General features: G+C 39.8%; 2 protein-coding genes across 19 annotated transcripts in view; one reads left to right on the top strand and one right to left on the bottom strand.

Annotated features, from left to right (window-relative positions):
• CEP152 (centrosomal protein 152) overlaps window positions 1–16,559 on the bottom strand; it is an 88,522-nt gene extending 71,963 nt beyond the window's left edge. For 2 of the 4 annotated variants that reach the window (XM_077881027.1, XM_077881025.1), the window contains exons 1-6: window positions 16,413–16,559; window positions 10,882–10,975; window positions 2,174–2,277; window positions 1,885–1,957; window positions 1,525–1,803; window positions 400–552 (exon numbers count right to left, since the gene is read on the bottom strand). In XM_077881027.1, the coding sequence (XP_077737153.1) occupies window positions 400–552; window positions 1,525–1,803; window positions 1,885–1,957; window positions 2,174–2,277; window positions 10,882–10,968 (696 nt within the window). In that variant the 5' untranslated portion in view covers window positions 10,969–10,975; window positions 16,413–16,559. The remainder of the gene's footprint in view (window positions 1–399; window positions 553–1,524; window positions 1,804–1,884; window positions 1,958–2,173; window positions 2,278–10,881; window positions 10,976–16,412) is intronic. The other 2 variants (XM_077881028.1, XM_077881026.1) reach the window with 1 other exon arrangement.
• The window catches only part of LOC144303181 (uncharacterized), a 151,241-nt gene that overhangs the window by 38,734 nt on the left and 95,232 nt on the right, over window positions 1–17,275 (top strand). For 10 of the 15 annotated variants that reach the window (XR_013370229.1, XR_013370230.1, XR_013370231.1 and 7 more), the window contains exon 3: window positions 15,336–15,405. Coding sequence is in view for 6 of the 15 variants with exons in the window: in XM_077881033.1 (XP_077737159.1) it covers window positions 15,336–15,405 (70 nt within the window). In the remaining 9 variants the exon portion in view is untranslated. Of the gene's footprint in view, window positions 1–15,335; window positions 15,421–17,275 lie in introns of all 15 variants that reach the window. The other 5 variants (XR_013370235.1, XR_013370233.1, XR_013370232.1 and 2 more) reach the window with 1 other exon arrangement.

Here is a 17,275-nt window from a genome sequence, read left to right on the forward strand (position 1 = left end):
ATAAATATTTAAGAATGATTTAGTTGATGCCAACATCTTGGGAACATAAAAATGTATGTATTAAATAACAAGAATATGTGGTACAAGGCCTCATATGTAATAAATATTCAGTAACATTTGTGGAATAATTAACATTCCACAGAGTTAGAAGAGAAAATGACCACCTTAAAAGGATCAAAAAGTCATCCTGTCATTGGGTGACACAGAATAGCTGTTGGCAAAAAGAGAAAAGCTATTGGCAAAATCGATGTCACTCAGACTAAGAAGCAGCCACCTATATCCTAAAATCTTATAAACTCTCCCAGGATAAGAAATTTTAAAAGTGTTTCTTTCCTTAACATTCATCCTATCTACTGCTGTTAACATCACAAAACAAGTATCAGCTTAAAAGTAGTCAACCTGGGATCCCTGGGTGGCGCAGCGGTTTGGTGCCTGCCTTTGGCCCAGGGCGCGATCCTGGAGACCCGGGATCGAATCCCACGTTGGGCTCCTGGTGCGTGGAGCCTGCTTCTCCCTCTGCCTGTCTCTGCCTCTCTCTCTCTCACTGTGTGCCTATCATAAATAAATAAAAAAATTAAAAAAAAAAAAGTAGTCAACCTAGGGCAGCCCTGGTGGCTCAGTAGGTTTAGCACCTGCCTTCAGCCCAGGGCGTGATCCTGGAGACTCGGGATCAAGTCCCATGTCAGGCTCCCTGCATGGAGCCTGCTTCTCCCTCTGCCTGTGTTTCTGCGTCTCTCTCTCTCTCTCTCTGTGTGTGTGTGTGTGTGTCCCTCATGAATAAACAAATAAAATATTAAAAAAAAAAAAGTAGTCAACCTAAAATTTGTCATAAAGGTGATAAGCTAGACAAATCAAGATAATAACTAAACGGTGTCATCTACATAGATTTACCACTTTAAAACTATATCAAGAGACCTGAATGTGGGGATCCTGGGGTGGCTCAGTGGTTTAGCGCCTGCCTTCGGCCCAGGGCGTGATCCTGGAGACCCAGGATCGAGTCCCACATCAGGCTCCCTGCATGGAGCCTGCCTCTCCCTCTGCCTGTGTCTCTGCCTGCCTCTCTCGCACGCTCTCTCTCTCTCTCTCTCTGTCTTTCATAAATTCATAAATGAATAATTTTTTTTAAAAATCTTAAAAAAAAAAAAAAAAAAAAAGGAGACCTGAATGTAGCTTCTCACTGAAGCTTGGTGAAGTGGTAGAAGCCAGAAGCAGCAGCAAGTGAGGATGGTTATTCTCTGGTAAACATAACTTTTGCCATTTAACTGTTTCTATAAAGCCTCTCTTTAAAAACTCTAACTTAAGATCATGATTTCATTAGATTGTAAACAGAAAACAGCATGACTAATTTAACATGAACCTGAATAAAAGCACTCTCAGGGATTTTTGTACTGAAAATAAAGCCTATCTTTGCACTTATGTGCATATTTTAAATATGCACATTTTATGTACATTTTTTAAATATGCACACAAGCAAATACGTGCACACATACACACAAATTTCTGAAAGTCAAATTCTTACAATACCTGGAAATGATTCCTTTGAGGTTCTGAAAATTTAATTACATTGGTTGGTTGACTATTAAATTCCTGCTTCTGACCATTGATAAATGGCCTAAAGTTTTCCGGAAGATGATATAAATCCGTCTGTTCATAATTACTTGGAGGACTATAACCACTCCCGCCTTCATCTCCACCTTCTTTGGGATGGTAGCCAGGATGCTGGTCATCATTTTTACTTTGATTGTCTTCCCAGCCGTTGCTACGTTTCTTTCCAACATATATATCCCGAATCTCATTATAGTCCTATTAGATAACAAGAGTAAAAACAAAGGGACTATGATCCATTCCCACTCTCACCAAAGTCATTACCCACCAGATACTTACATTTACATTTTGAGATTTAGGCAGCACTTGATGCTCATGCCAGTTCATCTCCAACTGCTCAGAGCGATGTAGCCTTGAGAAAAATCAATACTTTAGAGCCTATCACTTATTTGGACATAGATATCACAAAGAACCCAATATTTTAACATGTTTTTCCTCCAATCTTCACCCAAAATTCTAACAATTAGTCTACAATTTTTCAACCATGTACATACATTATTGCTACTGAGAATCAAAAGAAAGAGCATTATAGAATTGCAATGTACAAGAAAAAGCGTTCAGTCCTTACTCTTCGTCTGTGCCATCCTCGCTGCAGTCCGAATAGTGGAGCTCGGGGGAGGACAAGTCATCATCTAGCATATCATGCGGAAGGTCAGTGAGTAACTGCTGCAACTGAGACAGGAAAGTCAGCATCAATATCACCCTGAATGAAACATGAGATGCCGAACCACAGCTGCCTTGCAATGAGTGATTTTGACTTTAGAAGTCAAAGAAGTTCCTAATTTCTCCATTTAATAAATTATTGAAATTCCACATAAATTATGTTCATCATTTCACTTGGGAAACAGGGGAATACACAATATCAGGATTTATATTAGAAGGCTTTTTTTCTACAAATGTCTTAAATACACTTAACATTACAATAGAATTTTAAAACTTCTTTATGGAAACACAGCAAGTTGTGATAATGGTACAATCATAGTATTATGTTATCATGGGGCAGACTGGAGTCTCAGAATCCTGTCCTGCCAGTAATCAGACCTTGGGGACTTGACAACCACACATCCCCTCGGGGAATCTAAGTAGCCAGCTCTACTGTGCCCAGGTGGTAAGAACAGAAATACCAGCAGCAGGTGGCCAGAAACCCTTAAAAGCTCTAATAATTTGATAGAAACCCTTTGGAGAGTGACTAATTAACAGACTGCCATCTAATTCCAAAGATGAAAAGATACATGATACTCAGCTCTGGTAACACAGTTGAGTAAAAACAGAGCTTTAAGATTCAGTTTTCTACAGAAAATACTCTGAAAAGCATAATTCCAAACCTGACATAAAAGCATTTGACTTCACTCTCCAATTTTTTTTCTAGAAAAAATTTTTCTTTAGCATTCTGCCTATAAAAACTAGATAAATTCATTTAAGTTTCAAGATAAATGGTGATTAAGAGATGAATGAATTGTCTTATTTGTCGACTGTCAGTATCTGTAATGTCTTTCTTCAAGTCCCAATATATTGTCCTACAATGTATAGCAATCAGAAGATTCAAATACTATATTAAACAGAAGAGGGCTGCTTATGACTTCTATTTTTTTTTTAAGATTTATTTATTTATTCATGATAGACAGAGAGAGAGAGAGGCAGAGACACAGGCAGAGGGAGAAGCAGGCTCCATGCTGGGAGCCCGACGCAGGACTTGATCCCGGGACCCCAGGATCACGCCCCAGGCCAAAGGCAGGCGCCAAACCACTGAGCCACCCAGGGATCCCCAGGACTTCTCTTTAAAATTAAGCACTAGTTAAATCAACAAGTTGACTGAGTCCTCCATAGTACATAAATGAACCCTAGAGAATTATGCAATGAGTGAATTTTAAAGATACTAAATACTTTGTAAAACCTTGGGGAAAAAATGAGATGCTCCTTAGTCTATGGCAAGTTATTTTTCTCCATTTTAGAAGAAAAGAAATGTAGTATAAAACATTTTTCATTATTATATTTATAATCAAAACCTTATAAAAGAAAATAAGTATGTGAAAAGTTAAATGAAAGTATTACGGGGGCACCTGGATGGCTAGTTGGCTAAATGTCCAACTTTTGATCTGAGCTCAGGTCTTGATCTCAGGGTCATGAGTTCAAACCCTCCATTGCCAGCATGGAGTTTACATGTATATACACACACACACACACACACACACATATATATATTAAGAAAGGTCTCAAAGGAATGTTTCAATTGCTAACTGAATTTTGGAGAAGTCAAATTAGGGAATGGAAATGGAGTATGTGAAGAAGGGAGGGAGATACTTCCTTGATCCCACATATATTTCTAATATTCACTGTATTATTTTTTTTAAGTTTTCTCAATCCATTTTGTTCTTTAAAAATGACACAAGAGAGGGATCCCTGGGTGGCGCAGCGGTTTGGCGCCTGCCTTTGGCCCAGGGCGCGATCTTGGAGACCCGGGATCGAATCCCACGTCGGGCTCTCAGTGCATGGAGCCTGCTTCTCCCTCTGCCTATGTCTCTGCCTCTCTCTCTCTCTCTGTGACTATCATAAATAAATAAAAATTTAAAAAAAATCATTAAAAAAAATGACACAAGAGAACAATATTCCATTCCAATGAAAAGTTAATTTCATCTCAAAATTTATTTGATATTAATATTAATAACTAAGACCTTGATTTATTGGTCACCTGCTCATGCTGGGTAATTGAAAAACCATTTTGAGAATTAGCTATATCAGTCAGACTTAACCCAAAGATATAAAGAATAAGAATCACACAAAAGAATCACTAAAAGCTAACAGAACACATCAACATATTAGTATGCTACATGTGTGCCTCAAGTGAAAGGTAGCAAAGTGATTTGAGAAAGATACAAAATTCACTAAGTAAAAAACATATATAAGGTCTTTCAAAAGTAGTCCAGCCTGTTTTGTCTGTAATTATGCATCACTCCTTTAAGGAAAAAGACCGCCCCCATATACTACACAGAGAAAAATTACAACAAAATAAATTTCTTATGCTTACATCAAGTAAGGACTCCTGTACAGAAAGAATATTTTCTTCTAAGCCTTCAGTGAGGTTCAAGTACATAGCCTTATAATTAAGGAAAACGTTGACAGGGACATCTGTACAGTACATAGTTTCCTCTCACCAGGATAGAAAAAGCTATACAATAACTAAGCAGTTCTTGTAGTTTTGTGATACCACAAAATTAACAAAACTAGCATCCACAGAGGAAAATTAATTTGAGCCTAAGCAGTAAGTTCATCAAAATGCTTCTGGATCCACGGGTGAACTTAACAACTAGCAAAATCATCCCTATAGTGTTTTATAGGGATGACTATAAAATATTTTACATATATGCTAACACTTTGAAAGCGTTTCATTCACCTTCAAAAAATTTTTCCATGAAGTTCTTTGGCATAGCTGGGCCATATTCCTTGGCTTCCGTAACTCTCAAGACAGGGAAAAGCTAAATGAGGTGAGTTCTCCTAATAAGGCCATTCAAGAACAAAATCCCACCCCCCAAGGCTTCCATTCCCAGAACCCAAGTGTGCCCTTCCCATATACATTGTCAAATGGATTTTGGTTTTGGTCACTAAACTTTATAACATAAAACACAGAATTATCAGATCAACCTAGCATGTTACCAAGTCGAGAATTTTATAAACTATAAATTTTCTTCGTTAAAGATCCACTTAGCTACCAAATACAGATTCAAGGGCAAAGAGAACTATCTTTATAAATAATGACATTTAATCCCACTCATTACTTTGAAATTCATCAGATTGCTTTTTGGTCCCAAATGCAATCTTTTCAGTGGGATGTTATTGTGCGTCAACTGAACTTAATAATTTTTTTTTTGAACTTAATAATTAAAGAGATACCTTCCCTACAAAAAAAGATCATTTGCCATTGCTAAGGCTTCCACTGAAATGCAATCTAAACCAATCCATAAACTCCTCTCCCTTTACTACTTCACAGGTTTCTTCTCTAACAAGAAAAAACTGAGGGAATTTTACTCAAAGGATTTCAGCAGCAAAACACTTTGCAATTACCCATGCAGAACATCCAAAACAGCTATGTTTAGGGGGAATGTAAAACAGAGAACATGTAAACCTTTTGTTAGGGTTTTCGATTTAAATTAACGAAACAGACTGTCTTTGGAGACTATGATCTTCAATATTCATGAAAGAAAGAGTTCTGATTACAAACCAGACATATTCTTCCTGCAGAAAAGCAGCATATGGAGTAGCCAACATTCATATGGCTTTTAAACAGGTTAGTTCATAAGTATACCGGAAAGATTCTGATATTTTAAAATATAAATTATTAAATAATGCTTTTGGGAATATACAGTAAATAGAATCTTCATTTTAACCTAAGAGCCAAGTTCAAAACATCCTTGGAAAGGCTCAATACGGGAATGAGAAAGGGCCAAATAACTTGGCAGCTAGAGCCTTAGTTTATGAATTATACTACATGAGGAATTTTTTTTTTAAATCCATTCCATTAGTAAGCTACATTTTATGTTAGTGGGGAAAACTCCGTCTAGATTACCATATCTGAAAAAGAAATACAGCAGCATTTGTTAGACAATATCAGCCCCACAAATGACACAGTACTTTAGGCCTGGAAGGAACACTGGAGCTCCTCCAAGCCAAATCTCTCCTTCTAAAGGGTTTGAACAAACCAAGGCCCAGAGGAGGGGAAGGGCATGCACACAAAAGTGAGAGTTACAGCCCCAGAGCTGGCACCAGAACCTGTATCTCTCTATTTCCACTCCAATTTTCTTCTACATGACATTCCGTTGGTCACCGGAAGTCACTTATTTCTACCTGTTTGTATACAATCAAGCTATAGTCTGCCAGTCACGTTTTTGTTCCCATTGTGACAGTCCCTGAAAAACACCTGTATGTTTTGAGAAATATCCAAAGAAACAATCCAGATGAAGTATAAGAAATTGCTAAAGAAAAACATCAACCATATGAATACTCAACCATTTGTTCCTTTTTCTCAGGTGATAACAAGAAAAGGCCACTAAATAAGTTAAATAATATAAAATGTAAACAAATACTAGCTTCATAACTCCCTCTAGTGGGGACAAAATGCCCATCTTTCTATAATTACATCAAACAAGGCAATTAAAAAGTAGAAGAAAGGCTATGCAGTAGAAACCCTACCTTTTTAAAATATAGGATTTCAAGCTCAGATGTGCTTTATTATTCTATTAGAGAAGCACCAATATAAAAACCAAATGGACTCAAACCAGCATGGCCAGGTGTGAGTTTCTCTCTGCCATCTGCTTCTAAACCACCTACATTTCTACTCAGGATCATTTTTCAGACTTCAAATTAATCATTACTAAATGAACCATCATCAGCAAGTCTCATTTTGACATTGCAGATTACTAGTACTTTTGCCCCAAAACACCAGCTCCAAAATACATGCATACATACATAGAGTCAAGCAATAATCACAGAGCTGTTTTTGGTGACACTGCAGAAAGTACATGTATACTCCAGCAAACTGTGAGATCCCCAAAGGACAATCTACCCTAACCTATGGGTGTACCAATAACTTTGGAGCCTGTAACCACTCCTATCACAACAGTAACAACTATAGGTCTCTAACATTCCACAATGAAATGACAAAGCACACTGACTTAAGTGAAAAGTATTTTGAAAAAAATCACATTGTTACATTATGAATGAGTTAATAGAAGAACTTTTGAATTCCTCTTTCCTAGGACAGCTTTTTTTTTAATATAAATTTATTTTTTATTGGTGTTCAATTTGCCAACATATAGAATAACACCCAGTGCTCATCCCGTCAAGTTCCTGGGCCAGCTTTATAAGTAAAAGTTTGCCTAGAATACTTTGGATGAGGTCTACTTAGTAGCAAAGACAACTACATCCATAATTCTTAAATGGTACAGCAAGAAAGTAAAGGGCTCCAATAAGCTGCAAGGAATATGGGTAATATAAATACTAACTGATGTAACAGCCTATCTCTATGGTATCCTCACCCTTGCTCATCTGCACCCTAATCTGCTGTTTACTGCATAGAAGATTGAGTTTTGGGTTTAACATGGGGTGAGGCTGTGGATTATGCACCTCTCTGCTATGCCTTGGCCCACAGTGAGCAAACTTTTACCATTAAAGAACTGGTACTTTAGAAATGATTATAGTACCTCACTTTTCTGCAAAACTCTTTATTTTTTTTCAAAATACGGGTCTCATCATGTGGTTTGAGATTCCACTGGTCTAAATGTCCTCTGAATATTGAAACACTCTAAAAAATGAAGTGATTATTCCTTTTCTGAAGATTAAATGCAAATGTACCTTCTCCCTTCACTCTTCTAAGCAAACAATGGCTTGAACGGAAATGGAAAAGGCAAGATCATAGAGCTCCTACTGGGATGGCATGGAAGTTGGAACTTGACTGTGGCTTATTCACTGACTTAAGGATAAGTGTAGACAAAATCTCAATTGCCCCAAAGTACCCAAATTAAGCTCAGCAACTGGCCATTCATACCAGAGGGTCAAAATCAGGATTACTCTACCATTTACAGAGAGAGGAGGGATCCCTGGGTGGCACAGCGGTTTAGCGCCTGCCTTTGGCCCAGGGCGCGATCCTGGAGACCCAGGATCGAATCCCACGTCGGGCTCCTGGTGCATGGAGCCTGCTTCTCCCTCTGCCTATGTCTCTGCCTCTCTCTCTCTCTCTCTCTCTGTGACTATCATAAATAAATAAAAATTAAAAAAAAAAAAAAAAAAGAGAGAGGATCTCACAAATCCTTAGTAGGGGAGACTATGAGTCAGATATGGTCCACTTGGCCCTACAGTACATCCTCAGGGATACAGACATTCCCCCTACATATGTGAACTGACTACCAAGTGATTCACTAAGTAGAGAAAGCAATATGCATTAGCCCTCTACTAACACTTATAAGCCAGCTGTTGATTCCAAAACTACCAACCAGGGAACAGGAAAAGACCACTCTTTTCTTTAACCCCGCAAGGCTGTGAAATGTTTTTCTATAGTAGGTTTAGACAGGTCAATCAGAGGAGATTGAAATAGCCTCTGGATATGCAAACAAACCTAGGTTTGATTAACCAATTTGTCATTTTAACTTGCAGTGATGATATAGACAAAACTGAATTTTTATGAATAATCCTGAATTTTGTTGGTGAAAATCTGAAACCATCTAGCCTCTGATCTTACTTCTTCCCTTGCAGCAATTAGGAAAAAAAAAAAAAGGCAAAAACACTTATTAACATGAAACATAATCATCATGTCAGAGTCAGGTTGGCTAATATGGTCTTTTCTTCTACTTTGCTAGAAACACTCATTCTTAGATATTTTTACTTCTTGAGAGCTCTTTGTCCTCTGGAAATTCCCTATCCCAGTTTAAAACCTATCAAGAAGTGATCCCTAGGGCTATTTTCTATATACCTAGAATTAATTGCCTCTTTAACTAATGTCCCCCTTAAAACTTTCACCACACAATACACCTCTAATTAGTTCCCTCTAATACCCTAACCATCTCTCTAATATCTTTTCCAATGAAAAATCACCTGTCAGATTGTTTTTTCTTCTTCTTTAAAGTCAACTATAATAATTACTTAAACTGATCCCCTCAAGAATCCCAGTAGCTAAATTCCAGCAAACTATCCAAAGCCATCAGGGGTCATGAAGACCTCGTGCTGTGAGTTCACAAAGTAATAGAAAATCCTCACCCCCATCCTTGCCACAACAATTGTGGTGAAGGACCCTGTCAAAAATCTAGAAACCCTGGTCGGGGTCAGACTCCAATGCCCTCAGCGGCCTGGCAGAGAATTTACAAGAGCGTAGCTGGCAAGTCCAAGTGAATCAGCCCATGTGGTGTGAGAGGACCATGGCCAGCTGGGGATGGACAGCCACTGCTCAGATTCAGCCTGCCTGCTGCCATGTGCATATATGGCCAGGGCTTAGGACCTTTCCAGACAAGCCAGAAATTCTGAGTTGTTACATGAAATTTTCCAAACTTTAAATATAGATTGAACTTTTAAAAACACTGCACAACCAAACAAGACAAAATGTCTATGGACAAAAATCCACTGAGCTGCCAGTTTTCTATCTCTACCCTAACTCTACTGCCAACTACATGGGCAAATGATCATATTCTTTGCTTCTTCTTAATACTAGTCCACAGTAACTATTAAAAAGGATTGTTTTACATATTAGAAAATGGATCATATCAAGCATAGCCTCAATACAAAAGAAGCTTATTATCATAGTCAATCAAGAAATTTATCTCAAACTAAAAACAATCCTAATAAATGGACTTTCACCAACTGCTACTACTACTGCTGCCACCATTTACTGAACATTACTATGTGCCAGGAATTCTGTTAAACTCGTAGATGTATATAAAATATAATCTCCTCCTCTTAGTCCTTTTCTCCTTGAGTCTATTCACCACACAGCATACAGTAAGATCTTTATATACATGATCAGGTAACACTTCCCTGCTTAAAATCCTCCCCTGACTTCCATTTTCTCCTGGAATAAAATACAAACAACTTACCATGACATACGATTTGGCCCTAGCCAACCTCTTTAGCCTGTTTCCACACTCATTCCTTGGTTACCCAATCCCCATATCACTGCCTTCTGGTTGTTCTGCAAATATACAAGGTCTCTTCCAACTTGTATGCTTTACACTTGTTGCATGTCTTGGCCGAGAATATTCTTCCTCAGGCTTCTGCACTGGCTGTTCCTTCTCATGAGTCAGAGTCTAAGCTCAGGCATTTCCCCCTCCAAAGGACCTTCTTTTATCAGTCCCCTACCAGTTACTTTAATTTCATTCTATTTTGTTCCCTTATCATTTATCAGTGCTAAATTATCACTCACTCAAATTATTTTATTCATTGGTTTACTTGCTTATTGCCTGCCTCCACAAGGATGTAAGATACCTGAAGCAAAGAACCTTGCTGGACTTGTTCAAGGCAAAGTTCCAGGCAACCAGAAACAAGGTCTCTGCCTCCAAAGCCAACCACTACCTCCTAAATGAAAAGATCTTAAAGAATCTAACCATTTACTGCATTTTAGTCTTGTTTCAAAAAAGGAAACATTCCACTCAACCACATTTTAAAAGTTCAAATACTGATCAAGTTTTAGGAGGTGACAAAAAAATTCTAAATCCCTTCAAAATGACACAAGATGGTATCATTTTGATCAGGATAAAAACTTCAAGATTGGGTTTAGAGTCTTTTTTCTGAGTAACTTACCTCTTTCTCCCTTTCATAATCTTCTTTGTCATACTCTTCATCTTCATTTTGTGTCTGCAGTGCCACACTGCCAAAATCTAATGACATGGTCTTCCTGTGGAAAGAGGAAGATGCTTGATTCCTAAATATCCCATAAAATCTCCCCAGACCAAACTACACAAGAGATGCCATATGCAAAAAAGACAACAGCAGCCAGGGAAAAGATATATGTAACTCATGCATGACAAATGGTTACTATTCCAAATATAAAGACAGTGCTTACAAATCAATGTGATTTACAGAAAAATAGCCGTATGACATTAATTCATAGAAAAGAAAAATGAACCGAGGTGGCTTAGTAGGTCAAGGGACTGCCTTTGGCTCAGGTCATGATGCCAAGACCCTGGGATCCAGCCCTGTGCTCCCAGCTCCCTGCTCAACAGGGAACCTGCTTCTTCCTCTCCCCACACCAAACCCCCCACCCCATACTTGTGCGCTCTCTCTCTCTCTCTCAAATAAATAAATAAAATCTTAAAAAAAGAAAAGAAAACTGCAAAAAGCTAATAAACCTGTGACTAGACCTTTCTCATGGTCTGGAACATATAACTTAAAACAGGAAGATTTTTTGTTCACACACAAAAAATAAGATAATAAATTAGAAATATTCCAAGACAAAAATTTTAAGAATATGCTCAAAGTTACTAAGTTGGTTTATTAAATATCGCAAAGGGAGCATCCTCCACAATTTGTTTCATCCTTTGAATATCACAAATCCAAATGTCATGTTTCACAAAAAGAAAGCCACTAAATCCTGAGTTAATGACTGCCACCCAAAAACCATTTACCATTGGTAAACTGTGTAGCATACAACAAAAATATCGCTGTTAGACGTCCTGCTCTTTGGCTTGATAAAATCAGGTTGTAGCAAAAAAAAAAATACTGAGGAAAAACAGAAGTGAAGACTGTGAAGCTGTACCACTGTAGAGTTCCAATTCCAAAAGCAACAGCAAAAACCTCTCTGCAGAATGGCTACTGCTGGGGCAGAAGCAGCAGCAGCAGCAGGAGGTGGGTTTTCAAGTACTTACAGTCAAGAGCCTGCTGATGATTTGAATTATACTTAGGAATCGTGGCTACACAGACTACCCAGAATTTCAAAGGTCCAAAGAATCCCAACAAAAAAGGAGGCAGGCGTCATCAATTACCCAGCCTAATACTGCCTTCCATTCACTCCGCTCTTCTGCATGCCAGGGAAATGCACTTTGATGTGAGCCTGAGCCACAATTCATTCACTGCACTTTCCAGACTCTAAAACGATATTAAACTGGAAATGAATTGAGAAGCATAGGCCCAGGAATTCAAATACATTTTACCATAAAGAACTTAGCTCCTTCATGTTAACAGTTGAGAACTATGATCACAAACTTTTCGGTAAGGCAATAGCTCTACAAGCAAAAGATATTCCACTTCATCAGACCTAGCGCACCTCTGATTATATGACACCGTTCCATTTGTACCACTAAGAAAAAGATGTGGCCAATTAAATTATGACACATCATTAATTTTAAACTGCAGCCTGACTTTGCAGATATTAAAATTTGAAAAGAAAATGTGTACTTTAGAATGGATGAAATAGGGCATTACAGACTAACACAAATATGAATTTTAATGTTGAAAATCCCCATACAATGAGTTTCTGTTTTTCAAAGACTAACTTATGTTTCTTGTCCCAACTGTAATTTGCAGTCCACCTTCTTTATCCCTCCCTCTCTGGTTCCTACACCCAGACCATCCCTTTCGACTGATCAAATCAAACCCCTTACATCAACTAGCTTCTGTTTCTTAGACCAGACCTGCTCCTTTCTATTCTTGTGCCAGAGCTAAGAGGAGGAAGGGAAATGTGCATTTTTTCACTAAGAGGGAAAATACGAAAATTTAAGGAATCTAAACCTCATCTCCACCCAACCGCTAAAAGAACCTTTTTGTACACCTGCATAAGTTAGAGACCTGAAGGTAGAGAGCCTATAACATAGCTGAAATGGTAAGGGAAAAATACACAAGCTCATGTCTCTAGGGTTTTTTCATTACTGCAAGTGAACATGAAGTCTACAGAATTCAACAAATAATGAAAATACTAGGCCATTGAAATCCTGGCTCCTTTAAAGAAATTAGATTAAATTGGACCTTAAGGACAACCCTGAATTCTCCAGGCAGAAATCATCTTTCCTCCTTCTGATATTTATAGTATTCTCCACCTCTTCTTGTACTTTATAGTTAAAGCCAAAATATTGATTTGGGTTATTCTCCTGTATTAGACAAAAGAAAGGAGAGGTTTTCTTTTTTCAATCCTTCACTAACATGCCATCAATTCCTGTTGAATATTGAAAAAGAACATCAAGTTTTACAACAGCCTATTGCTAAATACAGCTATTTTAAATAAAGAGCTACTTTTTCTCAGAGAACAGTGAATTCTGCAAAGTATTTTCAAGTGAAGAAAATATAAGAGACCAAAGTGTATCTCTTTCCAATGGCTTTTTAATCCAAACTATGTCATTAAATAAAGATCTGCAAATATCTGGAAAGACCAAAATCTCTCCAGACTGGAGAAGAAAAGATACAAATAAGTTTTTCTTCTCAAAAGTGCAAACTACTGGAGACCTTAAGAAACTATTTCAGCATAAAGAGAAATCAGATAAACTTACTGTGGATAAATAATCAGCATTTTAACTAAAATTTAAAATAAAAGCTAATGCTTTTCCACAATTTATTAATCACTACTAATTACCACTGTTATCAGAGACTTTACTGTAATAGAACAATAAAAGAAACTTTTTTTTTTAAGATTTTATTTATTTATTCATAGAGACAGAGAGAGAGAGAGGCAGAGACACAGGCAGAGGGAGAAGCAGGCATCATACAGAGAGCCCGATGTGGGACTCGATCCAGGGTCTCCAGGATCACGCCCTGGGCTGCAGGCGGCGCTAAACCGCTGTGCCACCGGGGCTGCCCTAAAAGAAACTTTTTTAGAAGAAAAAAAATAATAGTAAGACAGTAAACCCAGAAACCATAAAGGAAAAACTTGACAGAAACTTAACCACAAAAAATAAATTCTTTATATGGTAAAAGAGACCTCATTGACAAGTCAGATATTATGTATGAAAAAAAAAAACACTAACAAAGTTGAGAGATAAAATAATAGTAATGTATCATAAGAAAAATATTCGCAAAATAAATAAAAAGAAAAAAATATTTGCAAAACACATGACAAAAATCCCAATATACAACTTTCAAAAAGAAATGAGAAAGAGACAACCCAATTTAAAATGGGCAACCAACACAATTCATTTTTTAAAATAAGTGTTAAATGTTCAATTAACTTAGAAGATGTGTAAGTCATGAAGAATGCAGTGTTATTTAAACACTGAAATGATTTCCAACCGCTAAATTTAAAAAGAAAAAAAGGTTAATAACACTTAGTGGTGGCTATTTTGTAGAAAACAGGTAACCTCAGGAATTGCTGCTGAGAAGCATGAATTGCAAAAACCATCCTGAAAATTACCATATTAATGTATTGAAAAAGAACATTTGTCATAGTAAAAGTACTTTTGAATGAATTTGGTGATACTATACTATTAATAGAAATACTGATGTACTTCTTTGATAACTGATCAATAATCAAGATGCAGGATAAGTGTACTATATGCTTTTTAAAAAGTAGTTAATACTTTCTTCCCAAATAACTTTTTCTGAACCAATTGTTAAGACTATGTTCTTTTTTTCTTTTTAAACACTGAGATCAGAAGGACTCCATCTCAGTACTCGTTTTGTAGTTACTGGCTACATTTTCTTTGCCTTTCTTGCCGTGAGAGGGAAAACCAATGAGTGTCTTGGGAGGACAAAATATCAAAAACCAAAAACACTGTTTTCATGGCATCCAAAAACCTGTAAGCTCTCTGAAGGCAGAATTAAAATGCATGTCCCCCACGTGTTGCACATAGCAAGCACATAATAAATATTTGTTGAATATGATACATTCATGGGGCCCTATAGGATTCAATATTTCAATAAAACTTTCCCGGGCACCCACTTTATAACCTAGATGACATGTTATCAGCCTTCGAGAAACAATGATATAAATTAATAGTTACCATAATACATTGTAATAAGCTCCGTAATAGAGGAAAGTATAAAGCATAAATTAGCTCTGACTAAAAAGAAAGGGCAGCTGAGAGAAGTTTCACAGAAAGAAAAGGCTTTTGGTTACAAGGGACACAATACTGCAGAAAGTGCTCAATTCTAGCTCTCTACTTATCAGCTGTGCAAGCCTAAGGAGGTGGCTTCCATTTTCTTATGAATACAATGGGGGTAAAAAGAGTACCTACCTCAAAGACTGGTTATGAAGATTCACAAGATAATGAATATAGAGTGCTTAGTACTAAGTACCAATCGATACATTTTAGTTTTTGTTATTATTATAGCATTCCTACCAATGAAGAGCCTGCAGCTACAAGAGGTCAAAACAAAGAGGATTCAGTACATCCGAGAAAGGTGAATATGCAGCAGGTAGGAAACGTTACTTCGACTAATGCAACCTTTTCTAGGATGAAAATGCCACCTCCTTCAAGACGCCCTCCTTATCGTGTTGCCCCAGGAATTAGCCAGTTTCTTGCACTCTCAGGCTATATTTCTCACACTTTTCTTAAGCCTTCAATTTCAGCCTCTCACTCACTTAGTTGGGTGCATTTACATATCCAGGGAGTGCATATAAAGTGCCACGCGTTGTGAAGCATATGGTGAAATTCGGCTTAAATCAAAGGCCAAGTGCCACAGCGGGGGGTGGGGGTGGGGGTCGGGGATGGTGTATACACGCCCTAGGAAATTCTACTTACTTGCTTACAGCCTAGCTTCCCTCCCAGAATGAAAACAGCCAGGACACTGTCTGAGACTTGCAACGCCGGGCTTGAAAGGCCTGGTCGCTTATTCAATGATCTACCAGGCACTTGTCCAAGATTTACAAAGTTTCACAGGACTTCGCAGAGGAAAAGACAACAGACGTGTAAAGGAGTGATGGCAACGGTCTGCGACCAGCCACAGGACAGCAGCCTGGGCGAGGTGCTGACCCCGACTCAAGGTGCGGGAGGCAGCCGCGGGCTGCAGGGGTGCGCGCCGAGGAACCCGGGCCGGCGTCAAGCACAGCACCGCGAGCGCGAACCGCGACGGCGAAGCTGCAGCCTGCGGGCGCGGGGCCGGGGCCGGCTGCGGCCGCCACGCGTGGATCCCCGCTGTGAGCCACCACGGGGCTCCCCAGGACGCCGACCCCCGAGGCGCGGAGGGGCTCCCACCCGTCCCTTAGCACTGAGCGGAAACCTGGGGTCTCGCTGACTCTTCCAAGCCCAAGCCTGAGTCCCGCAGCCCGCGGACAGCCAGTCCACCGCCGCGGGGTGGAGGAGGGGGCGGCTCAGCCCCGGGACGCCACGGCCGGAATGCCCAGGGCCCCGCACCTTCTCCAGCCCCAGCTCCAAGAATTTACTTTCGCTCCGAGAAGCGAAACTCACCGGCGGCCGCGACGCTGTCACCACGGGGAAACCCTGCCCCCGCCGGAGACCGACTCCTAACAACCCCCCTTGCCGGGGTCTCTAACCCGCTAGCGCCTTCCTCGTCACAACCGAACCCAGGGGCGCGGGGCCGTTGATGAGCAGCCGCCTCCTCCAATCGGCGGCTAGAGGCTGGCCCGGTGGGCGGGGCCGTGCCTGCCCGAGCCTGGGCGCGGAGGCGGAGGTCTCCGCCCCCCCCAAGCTTGCTTGAGAATTCCGCCCGCGGTAGCGACCGTACGGCTGTTTAAAAGCGGGCGCCAGAGGTGGCGGGAAGGCCCTCCCGTGCGCCCATTGGTGAGTTAGCGAGCCAATTACGAAAGGGTTGGCTCTAGAGGGGGCGGGCTTACGGTTGCTTAGCGACGCCGAGCGCCAGGGTTTGGGCCTTCGGTCTCGACGGCGGGGGGGCCCCTTGCTGCCTCCTGCACCTGCTGGTACCCCCGGGGCCCCCTCGCCCCGCGCCTTCCACTCCTAAACCTCAGGTCTCGGCCGCAGCACACAGAATCCCTCACATTCCCCACCGAATCCTTTCCCTTAAAGGTTTTTGCACTCGCCCCTTTGATTCTATAAGGTTCCTGCTTCCCCATCACCTAAACACGCTTAGGTGTAGTTTTATTTTGTCTTCTTGCTTACTGGGTCCTGCCTCGTTTGAATTTGTGTTTTCTTGCATTACCCATGAGATGGCACATTTCCCCCACGTGTCTATTCACGTCTTGAATTTCCCCCAGGTGTGAATGTTCTTGTCACTTTAGGTATACGTTAGCCTGTCCTTTAGGAAAGGGCTGCCTAGTGTAGACTAAAGCCCGTTCTGTATCCACCTTCCAACC

The sequence above is a fragment of the Canis aureus genome, chromosome 32 (genome assembly GCF_053574225.1).
Source record: "Canis aureus isolate CA01 chromosome 32, VMU_Caureus_v.1.0, whole genome shotgun sequence".
NCBI lineage: Eukaryota > Metazoa > Chordata > Mammalia > Carnivora > Canidae > Canis > Canis aureus.